The 20272-nt window shown below is 41.7% G+C and overlaps 1 protein-coding gene across 1 annotated transcript; it reads left to right on the top strand.

The window, feature by feature from the left end:
- The first annotated feature begins 16774 nt into the window (after window positions 1-16774).
- DUSP21 (dual specificity phosphatase 21) lies at window positions 16775-17625 on the top strand. Its single transcript, XM_012448213.2, has one exon. The coding sequence runs from the start codon at window positions 16887-16889 to the stop codon at window positions 17451-17453; it is 567 nt and encodes a 188-aa protein (XP_012303636.1). The 5' UTR covers window positions 16775-16886; the 3' UTR covers window positions 17454-17625.
- Window positions 17626-20272: the final 2647 nt, after the last annotated feature.

The raw sequence follows: 20272 nt of genomic DNA, 5'->3' as shown, positions 1-20272 counted from the left end.
TATTACTTTATTGTATAAATTGAGATTAAACCCTTTTATAGTATTCTTATTAACAAAATAGTATGAATTTTTGTTTGTATCCATAAATATTCTTCTAGGTTATCATTTTAAGATCTGCATTATATTTTACTGTATGGAGGTGTTATAGTTAAACAAGCCCTTATTGCTGGATTAGGTTTTTTCCAATTTTTTATATCATAAATAATACCTACAATAAATATCTTGGTAGGTAAATCTCTTGTACACATTTGTAAGGGTTTCCCTAGAATAAATAAATAACCAGCAGAGAAATTGCTAGCCCAAAGCATATGTGCATTTTTCCCCATGCATTTTTATTAAGAAATGTTTTAAGCAATCCTAACAGTCTACTGGATATGACAATAAATACCTATATACCCAACATGCAGCTTGTTAGACCTTAACATTTTGCTATATTTGCTTTAGATCTATTTCCTTAATGAAATAAAGTATTAAGACATATTGAAACAGCCTAGCTAGACGTCCCAGAGCCTCTCTTTCCCTGGAGGAATCATATCCTCAATTTGGTGTTTCTCAGACCCGTGCAGGGTTTTTAACTTTTGCTATATATAATATATGTATATGCATATGCATGCATAAACAATATATAGCACTGTTCTTCTTGTCTTTAAACTTCGTACCGCACATATTCTCCTGTGATTTGCTTTTTCTTTCTTTCTTTTTTTTTTAACACGGAGTCTCACTTTGTCACCAGGCTGGAGTGCAGTGGCGCCATCTCAGCTCACTGCAACCTCTGCCTCCCGGGTTCAAGCGATTCCCCTGCCTCAGCCCCCAGGGTAGCTGGGACTACAGGTGAGCACCACCACGCCCAGATAATTTTTTGTATTTTAGTAGAGACGGGGTTTCACCATGTTAGCCAGGATGGTCTCTATCTCCTGACCTCGTGATCTGCCCGCCTTGGCCTCCCAAACTGCTGGGATTACAGGTGTGAGCCACTGTGCCCAGCCGATTTGCTCTTTTTCTACAGCATTATACTTTTAAGGCTTACAGATTTACACATGTAGCTCTAGTTCATTTATTTTCATAGCTGTTTGTGCGGTGTTCATAATATGACTATGCCATCAAATTTTAATTTTCTTCTTGGTGAACATTTATATTGTTTCCATTTTTTCACTATTATAAGCTTTCTTGTAAATGTCTTCTTGTGTATATAAGCAAGAGTTTCTGCCTGGGGTGGAGTTGCTGGGGGATAGAGTATGTGCACTGTCTGTTTACTGGATATTGCCAAACTGGTAGTACCCTCCTTATTCTCCAAGGCGATAGAGGTTTTTTTGATTTACATCATCATCACATGGTTTGGCCAGTGTTGCTCTATACCACCTCCAAATCTGACAGTGCATGAGCGTATCCATTTCTCTAAATTCTTGTCATCGCCACGTATTATCAGTTTTTCAACTTTGCTAATTTCATTTTATTTTTTTATCTTTTTGAGATAGAGTCTCACTCTGTTGCCCAGGCTGGAGTGCAGTGGCATGATCTCAGCTCCCTGCAACCTCCGCCTCCCGGGTTCAAGCAATTCTCCTGCCTCAGCCTCCTGAGTAGCTGAGATTATAGGCCGGCGCCACCATGCCCGGCTAATTTTTGTATTTTTAGTAGAGACGGGGTTTTGGCATGTTGCCCAGGCTGATCTCAAACTCCTGAGCTTACGTGATCAGCCTGTCTCGGCCTCCCAAAGTGCTGGGAATACAGGTGTGAGCCCCTGTGCCCGGCCCAACTTTGCTAATTTTTGTTTGTTTTTTTGTTTGTTTTTTGAGATGGAGTCTCACTCTGTTGCCCAGGCTGGAGTGTAGTGGCACGATCTCAGCTCACTGCAACCTCCACCTCCCGGGTTCAAGTGAGTCTCCTGCTTCAGCCTCCCAAGTAGCTGGGACTATAGGCGCATGCTACTACCCCTGACTAATTTTTTGTATTTTTACTAGAGACGGAGTTTCACTCTTGTTACCCAGGCTGGAGTGCAATGGCGCAATCTCGGCTCACTGCAACCTCCACCTCCTGGGTTCAGGCAATTCTCCTGCCTCAGCCTCCTGAGTAGCTGGGATTACAGGCACGCGCCACCGTGCCCAGCTAATTTTTTGTATTTTTAGTAGAGACGGGGTTTCACCATGTTGACCGGGATGGTCTCGATCTCTTGACCTCGTGATCCACCCGCCTTGGCCTCCCAAAGTGCTGGGATTACAGGCATGAGCCACCGCACCCGGCCAACTTTGCTAATTTTATTGGCAAAAGAAAAAAGGGTATTTGTTGATAATGTTTAAGAACACTTGTATTCTTTCTTTTTTCTCATTACAAAATAACACACATTATTTTAGAAAATTTAAAAGTATAGACAAGTGAGAAAACAAGGGAGAATCCCCTTGAATCTCACCACTCAAATATAATACTAGATAATATCTAGCATTCACGAAAATGATATGTGAGGTGATAGATATGTTAATTAGCATGCTTTAATCATTCCACAATGTTTATACATATCGAAACAATGTTATACAGCATAAATACATACAATTTGTTATTTGTTTTTTTGTGGGGTTTTTTTTTTTTTTTTTTTTTGAGATGGACTCTGTTGCCCAGGCTGGAGTGCAGTGTTGCGATCTCGGTTCCCTGCAACCTCCACCTCCCAGGTTCAAGCAATTCTCCTGCCTCAGCCTCCCGAGTAGCTGGGATTACAGGTGCCCACCATCACACCCAGCTAATTTTTGTATTTTTAGTAGAGACAGGGTTTTACCATGTTGGCCAGGCTGATCTAGAACTCCTGACCTCAAGTGATCCGCCCACCTCAGCCTCCCAAAGTACTGGGTGTCAGGTTTTCTTTTTTGAGACAGTCTTCCTCTTTCACCCCGGCTGGAGTGTGGTGGCACAATCATAGCTCATGGAAGCTTTGACTTCCTGGGCTCAAGTGATCCTCCCACCTGAGCCTCCCAAACTAGCTGGGTCCACAGGTGCATGCCACCACACTCACCTAATTTTTTAAAAATTTTTAAAAAGTTTTTTGTAGAGACAGGGTCTCCCTATGTTACCCACCACGCTCAGCTCAATTTGTCATTTGTCAATTTAAATAAATAAAATTCTGTCTTAATTTGAATGATTCACGTAGATTACAGTTAAAACCGACAATGAAAAAGACTTTAACAAATTGAATTCTTACTCCATAACTAGAGCTCCTTCAAATACCTAATATTTCCATAAATAGGATTCATAAATAGGTGTTTAATATATATGATATGTACACATAATGACAAATATCCACATATATATTTTGCCTTTACAAAAATGTATCTAGTCTTTTATAAACTGTTTTTTTTTTCACCTAACAAATAAGCAACAATCATTTTCTCATGTTATTTGTGTTCAGGACTAGAGGGTGTTATTTAAAGACTTCCATATTCATATCCATCTGTCTCCCCACTCACCGTCCATAAACCAAGGACCAGGCTGAGTCCAGCAACAAGTCCTAGAGGAACTGGCTTCCTGCTGGTTGTATATCGTGTTGCAACTGACCCAGCCCCACGTGCTCATTACTCAGGTAGGACAACTGCCACCTCTGCCTTAGGGCCTTCTGCTGGGGAATTCCCATCTTACCTGCCTGTTGGACAGCATAACCTGCAACTCCTTTTAGCTACAGGGCTCTCCTGTGCCCTCACTCTATACTCCTGCAGGTTTTCTCCCTACTGCTACCCTCCAATTTAAACATATTACCTGCAACCTCAACCTCTTGCCTTACTCTCTCCTTTCAGGACGTCAAACTCTCCAGAGCCTGATCCATAGGAAGTTTGGTATTCCATCCTCTTATGTCACCTAGCCCATGTGTACATTTGATTAGATGAAATATATTTGGATTTGATCCAGCTTCCATGCAGGAAAGAGTCTACATAGATGTATCTCATTGCTCACCTAGACTATTGCGATAGTTCTTACTCCTGCTAGTATTGCCAGTCTTCCCACTTCGCCCCTTCTCTCTACAAATTCATCCACATAGCTATAAGTGAGCTTCCTAAAGTTCTATTCTGATGATGTAATTTCCCTGCACAAAATACTTGTTTATCGCCTGATCTACAGGATCAAGCCCAAGTCCCTGCTTTAAGGCCCTCTGGGATCTCTAGCCATCCTTCCTACAACTTCTACAGCTTCGCTCTATATACTCTAGCAATTCGGAGTTGTTCTTTGTCCTTCTGACACTGTTTCATACCTATACGCCTTTGCATATGCTTCCCTTTCTGTCTAGAATATCCTTTCCTCTTTGTCTGACTGGAAAACTATTCATTCTTCAGTTCTATTCCAAGGATAGTCCCACAAACTCAAAGCACCACCCCACATACTCTTTATTCATTATTAATACAAAGAGGGTCAGGTGCGGTTGCTCATGCCTGTAATCCCAGCACTTTGGGAGGCCAAGGTGGGTGGATCACTTGAGGTCAATAGTTCAAAACCAGCCTGGCCAACATGGGAAAATTCCGTCTCTACTAAAAATACAAAAATTAGCTGGGCATGGTGGCAAGCACCTGTAATCCCAGCTACTTGAGAGGCTGAGGTGGGAGAATTGCTTCAACTCTGGAGACGGAGGCTGCAGTGAGCTGAGATCATGCCACTGCACTCCAGCCTGGGTGACAGAGCAAGACTCCGTCTCAATAAAAATAATAATAATAGGCTGGGCACGGTGGCTCAAGCCTGTAATCCCAGCATTTTGGGAGGCCCAGGCGGGCAGATCACCTGAGGTCGGGAGTTCGAGACCAGCCTGACCAACATGAAGAAACCTCATCTCTACTAAAAATGCAAAATGAATCCCAGCTACTTGGGAGGCTGACGCAGGAGAATCGCTTGAGCTCGGGAGGCAGAGGTTGCGGTGAACCGAGATAGCGCCATTGCACTCCAGCCTGGGCAACACGAGCTAAACTCCATCTCAAAATAATAATAATAATAAAATTACTAATACAAACAATTTAAGACAAAAACCATAAGATTATCTCAATAGATGCAAAAAAAGCACTTGATAAAATCCAGCATCCCTTTATGATAAAAACCCTAAACAAACTAGGCATAGAAGGAACATACCTCAAAATAATAAAAGCCATATATGACAGACTGACAGCCAACATCATACTGAATGGGGAAAAGCTGAAAATATTCCCTCCGAGAATAGGAGCAAGACAAGGATGCCCACTTTCACTACTGTTATTCAGCATAGTACTGGAAGTCCTAGCCAGAGCAATGAGGCAAGAGAAAGAAATAAAGGGCATTCAAATTGGAAAAGAAAGCCGGGTGCGGTGGCTCACACCTGTAATCTCAGCACTTTGGGAGGCTGAGGTGGGTGGATCACCTGAGGTCAGGAGTTCAAGACCAGCCTGGCCAATATGGTGAAACCCTGCCTTTACTAAAAATACAAAAAAAAAAAAAAAATTAGCCAGGCATGGTGGCGCATGCTTGTAATCCCAGCTACTCGGGAGGCTGAGGAGAATTGCTTGAAGCTGAAAGGAGGTGAAAGATCTCAAGGAGAACTGCAAAATACTGCTGAAAGAAATTGTAGATGCCACAAACAAATGGAAATACATCCCATGCTCATGAATTAGAAGAATCAATATCGCCAGGTGAGGTACGCCTGTAATCCCAGCATTTTGGAAGGCTGAAGAGGGTGGATCACCTGAGGTCAGGAGTTCAAGACCAACCTGGCCAATATGGTGAAACCCTGCGTCTACTAAAAATACAAAAAAAAAAAAAAATTAACCAGGCTTGGTGGTGGCTCATGCCTGTAATCCCAGCTACTCGGGAGGCTGAGACAGGAGAATTGCTTGAATCTGGGAGATGGAGGTTGCAGTGAGCTGAGATCATGCCACTGCACTCCAGAGTGGGCAACAGAGCAAGACTCCATCTCAAAAAAAAAAAAAAAGAATCAGTATCATGAAAATGACCATACTGCCCAAAGCAATCTATAAACTCACTGCAATTCCTATCAAAATACCAACGTCATTTTTTCACAGAATTAGAGAAAATGATCCTGAAATTTTCATATAGAACCAAAAAAGAGCCCAAATAGCTAAAGCAATCCTAAGCAAAAAGAAAAAATCTGAAGGCATCACATTACCACACTTCCAATTATACTGCAAGGCTATCATGGTACAGGTATGAAAGTAGATACACAGATCAATGGAATAGAATGGCAAACCCAGAAATAATGCAAAATACTTACAATCAACTGATCTTGCATCCAAAAACATAAACTGGGGAAAGAACACCCTATTCAATAAATAGTGTTGGGAAAACTGGATCCCACATGTAGAAGAATGAAACTAGATTCATTTCTCTCACCATATACAAAAATCAACTCAAGATGAATTAAAGACTCAAACGTAAGACCTGAAGCCATAAAAATTCTAGAAGAAAACCTAAGAAAGCTTTTCTGGACATTGGCCTAGGCAAAGAATTCATGACTAAGGCTCCAGAAGCAAATGCAACAAAACAAAAATAAAAAAATGGGACATAATTAAATTTAAAAGCTTATGCACAGCAAAAGCAACAATCGCCAGAGTAAACAGACAACCCCCAGAATGGAAGAAAATATTTGCAAACTATGCATTCAACAAAGGACTAATATCCAAAATCCACATGAAACTCAAATCAGTAGGAAAAAAAACAAATAATCTCATTAAAAAGTGAGCAAATTCCTGTGTTCAAATCCCCCCCAAAAAAAGTGAGCAAATGATATGAATAGATATTTCTCAAAAGAAGATATACAAATGCCCAACAAGCATGAAAAAATGCTCAACATTACTAATCATCAGGGAAATGCAAATTAAAACCACAATGACATGCCGTCTTACCCCAGCCAGAATGGCCATTATTAAAAAGTAAAGGCCGGGCATTTTGGGAGGCTGAGGTGGGCAGATCACCTGAGGTCGGGAGTTCAAGACCAGCCTGGCCAAAATGGTGAAACCCCACTTCTACTAAAAATACAAAAATTAGCCAGGCATGGTGGCGGGCGCCTGTAATCTCAGCTACATGGGAAGCTGAAGCATGAGAATTGCTTGAACCTGGGAGGCAGGGGTTGCAGTGAGCCGAGATGGCACCACTGTTCTCCAGCCTGGGCTACAGAGCAAGACTCTGTCTCAAAAATAAATAAATAAAATTTAAAAAAAATTAAAAAGAAAAAAATAGATATTGGTATGGAGGTGGTAAAAAGGTAACACTGCTGAGGGAACGTAAATTGGTGCAACCTTTACGGAAAGCAATATGGAGATTCTTTAAAGAACTAAAAGTAGATCTAGCATTTGATCTAGTAATCCCACTACTGGGTATCTACTCTAAGGAAAAGAAGTCCTTATATCAAAAAGACACCTACACGCATATATTTATTACAGCACAATTCACAATTAAAAAGATACAGAACAAAACTAAGTGCCTATCAACTGATAAGTGGATAAAGAAAACGTGATATATATACACCATGGAATACTACTCAGCTATAAAAAAAAAAAGAAAATAATGTCTTTTGCAGCAACTTGGATGGAACCGGAGAACATTATTCTTTTTTTTTTTTTTAATAGACGGAGTTTCACTGTGTTGCCCAGGCTGGTCTTGAACTCCTGAGCTCAGGCAACCCACCCGCCTCGGCCTCTCTAAGTGCCAGGATGACAGGCGTGCGCCACCAAGCCCAGCCTGGAGAACATTATTCTAAGTGAAGCAACTCAGGAATGTAAAACAAAATACCACGTGTTCTCACTTTTTTTTTTTTGATAAGTCTCGTTCGCTTGCCGAGGCTGGAGTTCAATAATGCAATCTTGGCTCACTGGAACCTCTGCCTTGGGTTCAAGCGATCCTCCTGCATTCAAACCTTCCTCCTGCCTCAGTCTCCCAAGTAGCTGGGGGTACAAGCGTGCACCACCACGCCCAGCTAATTTGGTATTTTTAGTAGAGATAGGGTTTTGCCATGTTGGCCAGACTGGTCTCGAACTCCTGACCTCAGGTAATCCGCCTGCCTCAGCCTCCCAAAATGCTGGGCTTACAGGTGTAAGCCACCACACCTGGCCTCATGTTCTCATAAGTGGGAGCTAAACTATGGGTATGCAAAGACATACAGAGTGGTATAATGGACATTGGAGACTCAGAATGGGGGAGGATGGGAAGGGGGAGAGATTTTAAAACTACATATTGGAAAGAATGTACACTACTCAGGCGATGGGTGTACTAAATTTCAGACTTTGCCATTATACAATTCATCCATGTAACCCAAAACCACTAGTACCCCTAAAGCTTTTGAAAGAGAAAAGAAAATTTCTCATCACCATTAATGGAACAAACAAATAACATATGCCCCCAGTACGATGTACTGAGAATCACACATTCTGGTGGTATTCTTGCCAAAAATATTTCACCTGAATCTAATCCCAAGGGAACAATCAAACAAATACACATTGAAAGACGTTCTGCAAAACTGCTCTGAACTCTTAAACATGCCAATGTCCAGCAAGACCGAAACAAAATAAAAGGCTCAGCAACAGCTCCAAATTTAAAGACGCTAAAGAAGTGTGATAACTAAAAGCAATGTGTGATCCTGGATCAAAAGCAAAAAAACACCTATAAATAATATTATTAACAGACTTGGTGAAATTTGAATATGGATCACATATTAGATAATAATATGGGGTCCATGTTAAATTTCCTGAGTGTGGTCATTGTATTGTGGTGATGGAAGAGAATGTACCTGTTCTTCGGAGATACGTGCTGAAGGGCTAAATTGTTGCTGTATCTGCAAGAAACTCGCAATGTTTCAGCAAAAAGAAACAAGCAAATAAGTAAATATGTGTGTTTGTTTATCAAAATAAAGAGATAAAGCTAATGTGGTGAATGTTAACAATAGATGAACTGTAGGTGAAGGATAAACAGATGCTCATTGTTCCATTCTTGCAGTTTTTATGTAGTTTTGATATTTTTTAAAACACAAATTTGGACACATTAAATAATGAGTAATAAAAACAAAAAGATTTTTCCCAGTCATGTTTTCTGTTAAGCCTTTCATGACATACCCCTACTGGCCCTGGCCCCCAAACACTCACCTAAAACAATGAATCATACCCTCTCTTCCGGAGTCTTCTAAGATTATCTCTCTGACCAAACTATAAGCTCTTGGAAATCAGGGCCTGTGTTGTGATAGATCTACACTGCTAGGCTGTACCTGACACAGATTAGATGCTCAGTTGATCTTCTTTTTAAATTAATCCAGCTGAGTCTCGAAGCTTGGACAGAGTTCAGAAAGCATAGAGGAGTCAGCTTTGTCAAGAGAGAGGAATGGCATGAGCAAAGGTAGGGAAACAGAAACGTACATTTTGTATTTACCAAAAGCATTTGATTTGTTTGGTCAGAACTGAGGATTTGTATAGGTGAAAATGCTTAACACGCAATAGATTCTTAATAAAAATCTGACGAATAAATGAATGAATAAGATGTGAAAGGCAGGCTTAGATCAGATTAGAAAGGGCTTTGACTACTGAATTGAGAAATCTGAACATGAACTAGTTGTTAACATCCAGGGTGTTTTCCCAGCGGTAAAGAGAGTATGCTCTTGGGCAAGTCCCTCATACATTTTCTTCACTAAGTAACAAGGAAAATTGCCTCCACGAGTGTGTTTTAAAAAAAAGGGAAAGTAGAGACAAGTGGGATCTGAAAATGACCTGTTTCCAAACTCAAGGGGAGAAAATATTATCTATCCAGGAAAAACTCCATACTGGAATTTTATTTTTTTTATTTTATTTTATTTTATTTTTTTTTGAGAGAAAGAAAGAAAGAGAAAGAAAAAGGGGGAGAGAGAACAGGATTCTTCTTCTATTGCCCGGGCTGGAATGCAATGTAAAAATATGTATTAAAAACCTCTTTTATGCCAATAATTGTGCTTAACAACGAAGACAGGAAGGAATAAGGGAAGAAAATAACAAACCGCCAACCAATATTTCATTTAAGTCTGTGAAATGCTATGCAAATGCTGAAGAGTGATTTACTTTCAATTTTCCAATTATGTGGTCACTTTCAAAATAGGTGTAATGTGATATTGAGAAAAATGTATGCTCTGTGGACCTGGGGTGGAGAATTCTATAAATATTCACTAAGTTTACTTATTCCAGGTCTAAGTTCAAATCATAGATGTCCCTATTAATTTTCTATGTCATTGATCCGTCAAATATTAACAATGTGGTGTCAAAATCTCCTGCTATTATTGTGCGGGAGTCCAGGTCTCTTTATAAGTCATTAAGAACTTGTCTTATGTATCTGGGTGCTCCTGTATTGGGTGCATATATATTTATAATCATTAACTCCTGTTGTTGCATTGATCCTTTTACCATTATGTAATGTCCTTCTTTGTTTCTTTTAGTCTTTGTTACTATTAAAGTCTATTTTGTGAGAGATGAAAGTTACAACTCCTGGTTGTTTTTTTTTTCTTTTTTTTTTTTTGCTCTCCATTTAATTGGTGAATCTTCCTCCATCCCTTTGTTTTGAGTCTTTATTTGTCGTTGCTTGTGAAATAGATCTGGATACAGCGTACCGATGGGTTTTGATTTTTTATTCAATTTACCTGTCTGTGTCTTTGATTAGGGCATTTAATCCATTTAAATTTAGAATTAATATTAATATTTGTGAGTTCAATATTGTCATTTAATGCTAGCTGGCTATTTTGCCCATTAGTTGATGGAGATTCTCCATTATAGAGATACTGTTTATGTTTTGGTAAGTTTTTGGGATGACTGATACTGGTTGTTCCTTTCTGTTTGTCGTGCTTCTTTCAGAAGCTCTTGTAAAGCAGGCCTGGTGGTGATGAAATTGCTGAGTGCTTGCTTGTTCACGAAAAATTTTCTTTTTCCTTCGCTTATAAAGCTTAGTTTAGCAGGATATGAGATTCTGGGTTGAAAATTCTTTTCTGAGAGATCCAAGATGGCTGATCACTAGCAGCTCGGCTCATAATTCCCAGTGAAAGCGCAGAGAATGAGAGGACGCCACACTTTCAGACAAATATTTGTTGCTCACGGACTAGGAGATTCCCAGCAGAGGAGCCCCACGGGTCGCCAGGGCGACTCTTGTGGCTGGCGTGGCGGTTTTGCTGGCGCCTTAGCGCACCAGTTCTTGGTGCAGAGTCCGGAGATTCCCGGGCGGAAAAGCACCATCAATCTTAACACCGCTATTTTGGCCGGCGCAGTGGATTGCTCAGATTTCGGAGCTGGGAATCAACAAGTTGGACGTCAGCTCAGAGACCTAGTTAGAAAGTCGGTAATTACAAAGACGACAGACGGATAAATACATAATGAAGGGAAGAAACCAGTGTAAAAAGGCAGAGAATACTCAAAATCAGAATGCCTCTCCCTCTACAGGGGATCACAATTCCTCATCAGTAACAGAACAAGGCTTAATAGATTACATGTGTGTTCCAATAACAGAAGCAGGTTTCAAAACGTGGGTGATAAGAAACTTCTGTGAATTAAAAGAACTTGTTCTAACCCAATGCAAAGAAACTACGAACCTTGAAAAAAGGTTTGACGAAATGTTAACGAGAATGGACAATTTAGAGAAGAATATAAGTGAATTGATGGAGCTGAAAAACACAACACGAGAACTTCGCGAAGCATGCACAAGTTTAAACAGTCGAATTGATCAAGCAGAAGAAAGGATATCAGAAGTCGAGGACCAGCTCAGTGAAATGAAACGAGAAGACAAGAATGCAGAAAAAAGGATGAAAAGGAATGAGCAAAGTCTCCAGGAAATATGGGACTATGTGAAAAGACCTAATTTACGTTTGATAGGTGTACCTGAATGTGACGAAGAGAATGAATCCAAGTTGGAAAATACTCTTCAGGATATCATTCAGGAAAATTTTCCCAACCTGGCAAGGCAGGGTAACATTCAACTCCAGGTAATACAGAGAACACCACAAAGATATTCTTCAAGAAGACCAACCCCAAGGCACATAATTGCCAGATTTATTAGGGTTGAAATGAAGGAGAAAATACTAAGGGCAGCCAGAGAAAAAGGTCAGGTTACCCATAAAGGGAAACCTATCAGACTTACAGCAGATCTCTCAGCAGAAACCCTACAAGCCAGAAAAGAGTGGGGACCAATATTTAACATCCTTAAAGAAAAGAACTTTCAACCCAGAATTTCCTATCCAGCCAAACTAAGCTTTATAATCGAAGGAAAAATTAAATCTTTTGCGAACAAACAAGTACTTAGAGACTTCACCACCACCAGGCCTGCTTTACAAGAACTTCTGAAAGAAGCACTATACATATAAAGGAACAACCAATATCAGCCTTTCCAAAAATATATCAAAAAGCAAAGAGCATTAACACAATGAAAAATTTACATTAACTAATGGGCAAAACAGCCAGCTAGCATCAAATGCCAGTATTAAACCTATATATATATTCTAATTGGATAAAAAGCCAAAACCCATCAGTATGCTGCATCCAGACCCATCTCACATGCAACGATACACAAAGACTCAAAACAAAGAGAAGGAGGAAGATTTATCAACCAATCAGAGAGTAAAAATAAACAAATAAAAAGCAGGAGATGCAATTCTCGCCTCTGATAAAGTAGACTTTAAAGCAACAAAGAGCAAAAGAGGCAAAGAAGGACATTATATAACAGCAGAAGGATCAATGTAACAAGAAGAGCTAATGATTTTATAGATCAACGAGACAGAAAATTAACAAGGACATTCAGGGCTTGAACTCAGACCCGGAACAAGTAAACTTAATAAACATTTACAGAACTCTCCACTTCAAATACACAAAACATACATTACCACCTCACACCTATTCCAAAAGTGACTACATAATTGGAAGTAAATCACTCCTCAGTAATCGCATAGCATTTCATAGGTTTAAATGAAATATTGGTTGGCTGCCTGTTTGTTATTTTCTTCCCTTATTCCTTCCTGTCTACATCAAGTATAATTATTGGTATAAAAGAGGTTTTCAATACCCATTACTAAACTGCATTCTAGCCTGGGCAAGAAAGCAATACTCCCATTCTCTCTCTCTCTTTCTCTTCCTTTTTCTTCCTCTTCTTCATTTTTTTCTTTCTTTATTTCAAAAAAAAAAAAATAGAAAATTCTTTTCTTTGAGGATATTGAATATTGACCCTCACTCTCTTCTAGTTTGTAGGGTTTCTGGTGAGAGGTCTGCTGTGAGTCTGATTGGCTTCCCTTTATGTGTAACGTGACCTTTCTCTCTAGCTGCCCTTAGAATTTTCTCCTTCATTTCAAACCTAGTGAATCTAGCGATTATGTGTCTTGGAGTTGCTCTACTTGAGGAATATCTTTGTGGTGTTCTCTAGATTAGCTGGAGTTGAGTATTGTCCTGCCTTAGTAGATTAGGAAAGTTTTCCCGAATAATACCCTGAAGAATATTTTCCAACTTGGATTCATTCTCTTCGTGACATTCAGGTATACCTATCAATCGTAAATTAGGTCTTTTCACATAGTCCCATATTTCTTGGAGACTTTGCTCATTCCTTTTTACTCTTTCTTCTCTAATCTTGTCTTCTCATTTCATTCCATTAAGTTGGTCTTCGACCTCTGATATCCTTTCTTCTGCTTGATCAATTAGACTGTTAAAACCTGTGCATACTTTGCGGAGTTCTCATATTGTATTCTTCAGTTCCATTAATTCACTTATATTCCTCTCTAAGTTGTCTATTCTCATTAGGATTTCTTCAAACCTTTTTTCAAGGTTCTTAGTTTCTTTACATTGGGCTAGAACATGTTCTTTTAAGTCACTAAAGTTCCTTATTACCCACTTTCTGAAGCCTAAGTCTGTTAATGGAACACACTCGTTCTCAATCAGGTCTTGTTCTCTCGTTGATGAGGAACTGTGATCACCTGTAGAAGGAGAGGCATTCTGATCTTGGGTATTCTCAGCCTTTTTACGCTGGTTTCTTCCCTTCATTGTGAGTTCATCCACCTGTTGTCTTTGTAATTGCCTACTTTCAAATTAGGTCTCTGAGTGGACTTCCAACTTGTTGATTCCCAGCTCCGAAATCTGAGCAACCCACTGCGCCGGCCAAAACAGCGGCATCAAGATTCGTGGTGCTCTTCTGCCAGGTAAATGGGTGACTCTGCCTTCCCGGAGCTCCAAACATCGATCAGTCCCGTTTACTCCGCACCAAGAACTGCGCACAGGGGCACAGGCAAAACCGCGATGCCGGCCACAAGAGTCGCCCTGGTGACCCGTGGGGCTCCTCCGCTGGGAATCTTCCAGTCCGTGGGTAACAAAAATTCGTCTGAAAGTGTGGCATCCTCTCGTTCTGTGCGCTTTCTCTGGGAGCTACAATCCTGAGCTGCTAGTGATCAGCCATCTTGGATCTCTCTCATGGAATTTTAAAACATCCAACATCCCTCAGACTAATGGATATCACAGAATATGAAAGAATAAATAAGGCCTGGTGCGGTGGCTCACGCCTGTAATCCCAGCACTTTGGGAGACCGAGGTGGGTGGATCACGAGGTCAGGAGTTCAAGACCAGCCTGGCCAAGATGGTGAAACCTCGTCTCTACTAAAAATACAAAAATTGGCTGGGCATGGTGGCAGGCTCCTGTAATCCCAGCTACTCGGGAGGCTGAGGCAGATAATTGCTTGAACCCAGGAGGTGGAGGTTGCAGAGATCCGAGGTCGTGCCACTGCACTCCAGCCTGAGTGACAGAGTGAGACTCTGTCTCAATAAATGAATAAATAAATAAATAAATAAATAAATAAATAAATAAATAAATAAATCTATTTAATATGGGTCATGCTTGTTTTTGAAAATAGTGTCTGAGGCCAGGCGCGATGGCTTATGCCTGTGATCAGTGCACTTTGGAAGGCCAAAGCAGAAGTGTTACCTGAGGTCAGGAGTTCGAGACCAGCCTGGCCAACATGATAAAATCCCGTCTCTACTAAAAATGCAAAAAAGTAGCTGGACATGGTGGCACAAGCCTGTAATCCCAGCTACCCAGGAGGCTGAGGCAGGAGAACTGCTTGATCCTGGGAGGTGGAGGTTGCAATGAGCTGAGATCATGCCACTGCACTCCAGCCTGGGCAACAATAGTAAAAATCCATCTCAAAAAAAAAAAAAAGAAGAAGAAAGAAAATAGTGTCTGAAATTATTTTATTAATTTTATTATAGTTTTAAAGTTTGAGGAGTGTATACTTACGAAATAAGTAGACTCCAATAGTAGTTTAGGGACTCCACGTTACTACATAGATTACAAAGCTTCTCCTTTAGCCCAGTTGAGCTGTCTTCAATAGACAGTTTTCATATTTATTTAGTATTTGTGTTCTATTTTCTTCCAGATAGAGTTGCAGAGACTGACAATTTAAGTAATGCAAAATAATTTAATTATGACAACTGAGAAAGAGAAAAGTGTGTTGTGTTTTGAGGTTATCATTTCCTTGACCATCATAAGCAGCCTGACATCTATTTCATCTTTGTTCACAATCACAGCACACCTTTGAACACATACCAAAATGTCGATGGAATCAGAGCAAAGTATGTGAGCCAACTGGCTGCTCTGTGAAACAATTTGTTAGTTTTAAGCTATAGTTCTTTTCAATTTTCAGCCAAATTCTACAAAAATCTTAGCTGGAAGGAAATGCAAATGTCAGGTCGCATTTTAGAAATCAGTTTTTGGGCTGGCTGCAGTAACTTAGCCTGTAATCCAGCACTTTGAGAGGCCGAGGTGGGAGAGGATCACCTGAGGTCAGGAGTTCGAGACCAGCCTGGCCAACATGGTGAAACCCTGTCTCTACTAAAAATACAAAAATTAGCCAGGCATGGTGGTGCACACCTGTAATCCCAGCTACTTGGTAGGCTGAGGCACAAGCATCGCTTGAACCCCAGAGGCAAAGGCCTGAGCCTCTCCAGCCTAGGCGACAGAGCATGACTCCGCCTCAATTTTTAGCCCAATTACCATGTAGCGTTAACTTGTTCCAGAATGTTTAATGTTACTGGGAAGACAGCATTGGTAGGGGTCACAGTGATTTGTAGTTCACAAAGCATGTGGGCATTCTTTTTGAAGAAAATACGCAAAATAATTTGAACTGTTGTTTCAGGTAAGAAAGTAGACTTACTCGATAAGTCATTTGAGCTGTACGTACAAATGGACTATCACACAGCTAAATTAGTCGCAACTGTCCACCCCAGGCCAGCTTCAAGATAAAGGCTATATATCAGTCAGCAATGCTCACTTACAACCAGCCCTGATGTGTTTGTAAGCAGGATAATAATTTTATGGTTGCAATCAACAAAGAGGTATCAGTCCAGTCCACCAAGCCCAGCCAAATCCCATAATTCGCTCCAGTTTTATAGAGATTAGCAAATTACACGAGCCAAACGCTGTTCCCCAACTTAGAATATGATACTGCTATTTTTCAGGGAAAGTGTAAGCCCTGTTCTGCAACACTGATGGAATAGAAGCATTCATAGATATTGTGTTTAATGTGGTCCAATAATTAAAATATAAAATAGATATCTTGTAACAGAACATTTTTAAAAGTCAAGAAAGATAAGAATTAAGCTTTGAACAATAAATGACTATGAAGAAAGATAAAAAGAAAAGAGACTGGAGGGGTCTCTGAAGACCCTGCTTAGAGGCCCTGCCCTCCTTGCAGCAAGCAGCCGTTGCCATGGAAACCAGAACCACCGGGCTATCTGTCCGGGATTTGTGACGCCCAGATGGGAGTGGTGGAAGGAGACAGGAAGAGGGTGGTGACCCACGGCAGGTCCTCTTTCTCCAAGCCCTAGCCTGAGACTTTGCGGCATGGCTGCTATCCTGAACTAGTTTGGTAAGGATTGTGCCCAAAACCACCTCAGTGAGACCTCGGACCAGCAGCCTTAATGACATCCCTGTCTCCCCTTCCATCTCAGGCTGTCCAGCAGCCTCCCATCTTCAGCCTCTCTCAGATAACCAGCAGCCTCTTTCTCAGCAATGGTGTGGCCGCCAACAGCGAACTCCTGCTTACCCGCCATCGCATCACCACCGTTATCAATGTTTCAATAGAAGTGGTCAACGTGTTCTTCGAGGGCATTCAGTACGTAAAGATGCCTGTTACTCATGCTCCTGACTCTCGTCTCTACGACTTTTTTGACCCAATTGCTGATCACATTCACAGCGCGGAAATGAGGCAGGACCGCACGCTGCTGCACTGCGTGGCTGGAGTGAGCCGCTCCGCCTCACTGTGCCTTGCTTACCTCATGAAATACCACTCCAGGTCGCTGCTGAACGCCTACCTATGGACCAAGTCACGCCGCCCCATCATCCGGCCCAACAACGGCTTCTGGGAACAGCTCATCCATTACGAATTCAAGCTGTTTAACAACAACACCGTGCGCATGATCAACTCGCCGGTAGGTGATATCCCTGACATATATGAAAAGGAAGTACTTACGATGATGTCAGCGTAAGCCATCCTTGTCATCCCTGACATCTACCATCGATCTTGCACCAAGACTGAACTTGAACACTGACGTTTTGTTGATTAAAAAAACTGGATGATACCTTGTTAAAGGGCAATAAAAAAAGGAAGGGGGTTGGAGTTTTGAACGTAGTCACTCTTACCTTAAAAGAATTAAATTCGCCGGCCACGGTGGCTCACGCCTGTAATCCCAGCACTTTGGGAGGCCGAGGCGGGTGGATCACGAGGTCAAGAGATCGAGACCATCCTGGTCAACCTGGTGAAACCCCGCCTCTACTAAAAATACAAAAAATTAGCTGGGCATGGTGGCGCGTGCCTGTAATCCCAGCTACTCAGGAGGCTGAGACAGGAGAATTGCCTGAACGCAGGAGGCGGAGGTTGCGGTGAGCCGAGATCGTGCCATTGCACTCCAACCTGGGTAACAAGAACGAAACTCCATCTCAAAAAAAAAAAAAAAAGAATTAAATTCGTGAAACGTAATTTGGTCAAAATGTCTTTTATCTTGTGAGGTCAAGCTATTGGGGCCTGGCTGGAACCAAGGTGGGGTAAGTGATGCCCAGCTCACATAAACCTGCCAGCAGCACCCAACACATGTGGCAGGCCTGGAATCCTGAGCCCTGCCAGAGGCTGACTAACCCAGGAGTAAATCCCCTAGAATCCCACCTGGTTCTTTCCAACCCAAAGTCAAAGTCTTAGACATCTTGGTGTCCCTTGCACTTCTCCCTGTGAGTGTCAACCTAGTGGATAAGTGGCTTTCATTCGGGCTGTGCTCCAGGAGCTCTGGAGGAGTCTGAGGCTACCCTTGCCCACCTTCAATCACAGTGGCCCATCTCTGGTTTTCTAGATTGGATTTATACATTAATTTTAAAAATATACTAGTTTTTTAAAAGACCATTCCACTCCATAAAGTTTAAAAATGCTTTTTTTTTTTTTTTGAGTGCTGTACTAGATGGCAAGGTCTCAAAGTGTCCTTGGTGATCTCCCACCAGCCTTTGTGAAAAGGGGCATTAGTCCTTTTCCCAGGGCATATACTGAGAGAGAAGAGGCCTGACACCAGGCACAGGGGTTCCTCTCGTGAGCCTGGGCTTAGGAGGCTGGAACTGCTGGCCATGACCCAGCCCCGTCACCTCTAACATCTCCTTTGATTGTGACCTGGGTCCTCTCAGAGCTTCACTGTCCTCACCTGTCAAAACAACTCTCTCCCACAGAGCTGTTGTGAGGACTAGGTTCCTTAGCACAGTACCTGGCACATCAATGGTTTCATGCCGGGAGTAAAGGGCAATGATACACTTTGGCCCTGGCTTGAGGTCAACACACTCATCCTCGTAATGGCTTTTCCCCCATCTGTACACAGTCCTTTTTTGTTTACAAAAAATCATCAAGTGTGTAAAAACAAATGGCTTAAGGTCCTTTTGGTCCTTACCTTAGAATGGACCTAGATTCGGGCATGGTGAGGGGCACCTGTAGTCCCAGCTACTTGGGAGGCCGAGGCAGGAGAATCACTTGGACCCGGGAGGTGGAGGTTGTGGTGAGCTGAGATTGCACCATTGCACTCCAGGCTCGATGACAGAGTGAGACTCCAAAAACAAAAAAAAAAAGGTTGGGGCTTGGCTAGATTTAGAGCCTTTACAGAGGTCCCATTGTGTTTAATCTGTATGCATCTATCCAAGGGGTCGTGTAGAAGCATAATTCCAGCTTCCCTGAAATGCTTGTTTAGAGTCAGTAACCGTTAGAGCCAGCACCCTGGTTTTGCTAATTACCAGGGCATTCGCCAAAGGGATGAACAACTGAGCCCCACATGTAGACCCTGGAATCCAGGATCATTCTAACTTCCTGGGAACCTGGGGCTCTGGCTTGTGTTCAGTTATTCTAATCCAGAGGGTTTTAGACAAAAAAAAAAAAAAAGGTGGGGGAGAGGCAAAAGTACAACTGCTCCATTTGAAGAAGAACTATGTGGCCAAAGCCCAGTGACATCCAAATGTTTTTTCTCTCCAAACCCAAGACACCACCACTGCTACAAAGGGAGTGCCTAGGGTGCAGTTTGAGGAAAAGGGGATAAAATCACTGCTCTAGGCCGGGCGTGGTGGCTCACACCTGTAATCCAAGCACTTTGGAGGCCAAGGCGGGTGGATTACCTGAAGTCGGGAGTTCAAGACCAGCCTGACCAACATGGTGAAACCCCATCTATTAAAAAAAAAAAAAAAAAAATCACTGCCCTAGACAGATCCACTCCATTTACAGATGGAAAAACAAGCCCACAGAATGCAAGAGCTGTGGCAGAGCCCCACAAAGCAGCCTTTCTGGCAGAGACTCAGATAGAAAATTTCTTTTAAAGTATTTTTTAGAAGAAAATTATTCGTGTGTGTATGTGTGTGTTTTCATTTTTAAAAATATCTAAATTGGCCAGGCGAGGTGGCTCACACCTATAATCCCAGCACTTTGGGAGGCTGAGGCAGGAGGATCACCTGAGGTCGGGAATTCAAGACCAGCCTGACCAACATGGAGAAACCTCGTCCCTACTAAAATTACAAAATTAGCCAGTTGTGGTGGTGGGTACCTGTAGTTCCAGCTACTCGGGACGCTGAGACAGGAGAATGGCTTGAATCCGGGAGGCAGAGGTTGCAGTGAGTCGAGACTGTGCCACTGCACTCCAGCCTGGGCAACAAGAGCAAAACTCCGTCAAAAAAAAAAAAATCTAAATTAACACACTACGAAACTTTGTGGATAAACAGTTCCATGAGTTTTAACACATGCATACATTTAGGTAACCATCACCACAATCCCAAAATTTCCCTCATACTTCCCCTT

This window comes from Aotus nancymaae, unplaced genomic scaffold (assembly GCF_030222135.1).
Source record: "Aotus nancymaae isolate 86718 unplaced genomic scaffold, 86718_ANA_hifiasm-v0.15.2.pri h1tg000058l, whole genome shotgun sequence".
NCBI classification, from domain to species: domain Eukaryota; kingdom Metazoa; phylum Chordata; class Mammalia; order Primates; family Aotidae; genus Aotus; species Aotus nancymaae.
Note: the sequence above shows the minus strand (reverse complement) of the source record. Positions and strands in the feature narration are given on the sequence as shown.

Coding starts and splice junctions, on each gene's coding strand:
- DUSP21 (XM_012448213.2), top strand. CDS start 16,887: ATGACATCCCTGTCTCCCCTTCCATCTCAGGCTGTCCAGCAGCCTCCC.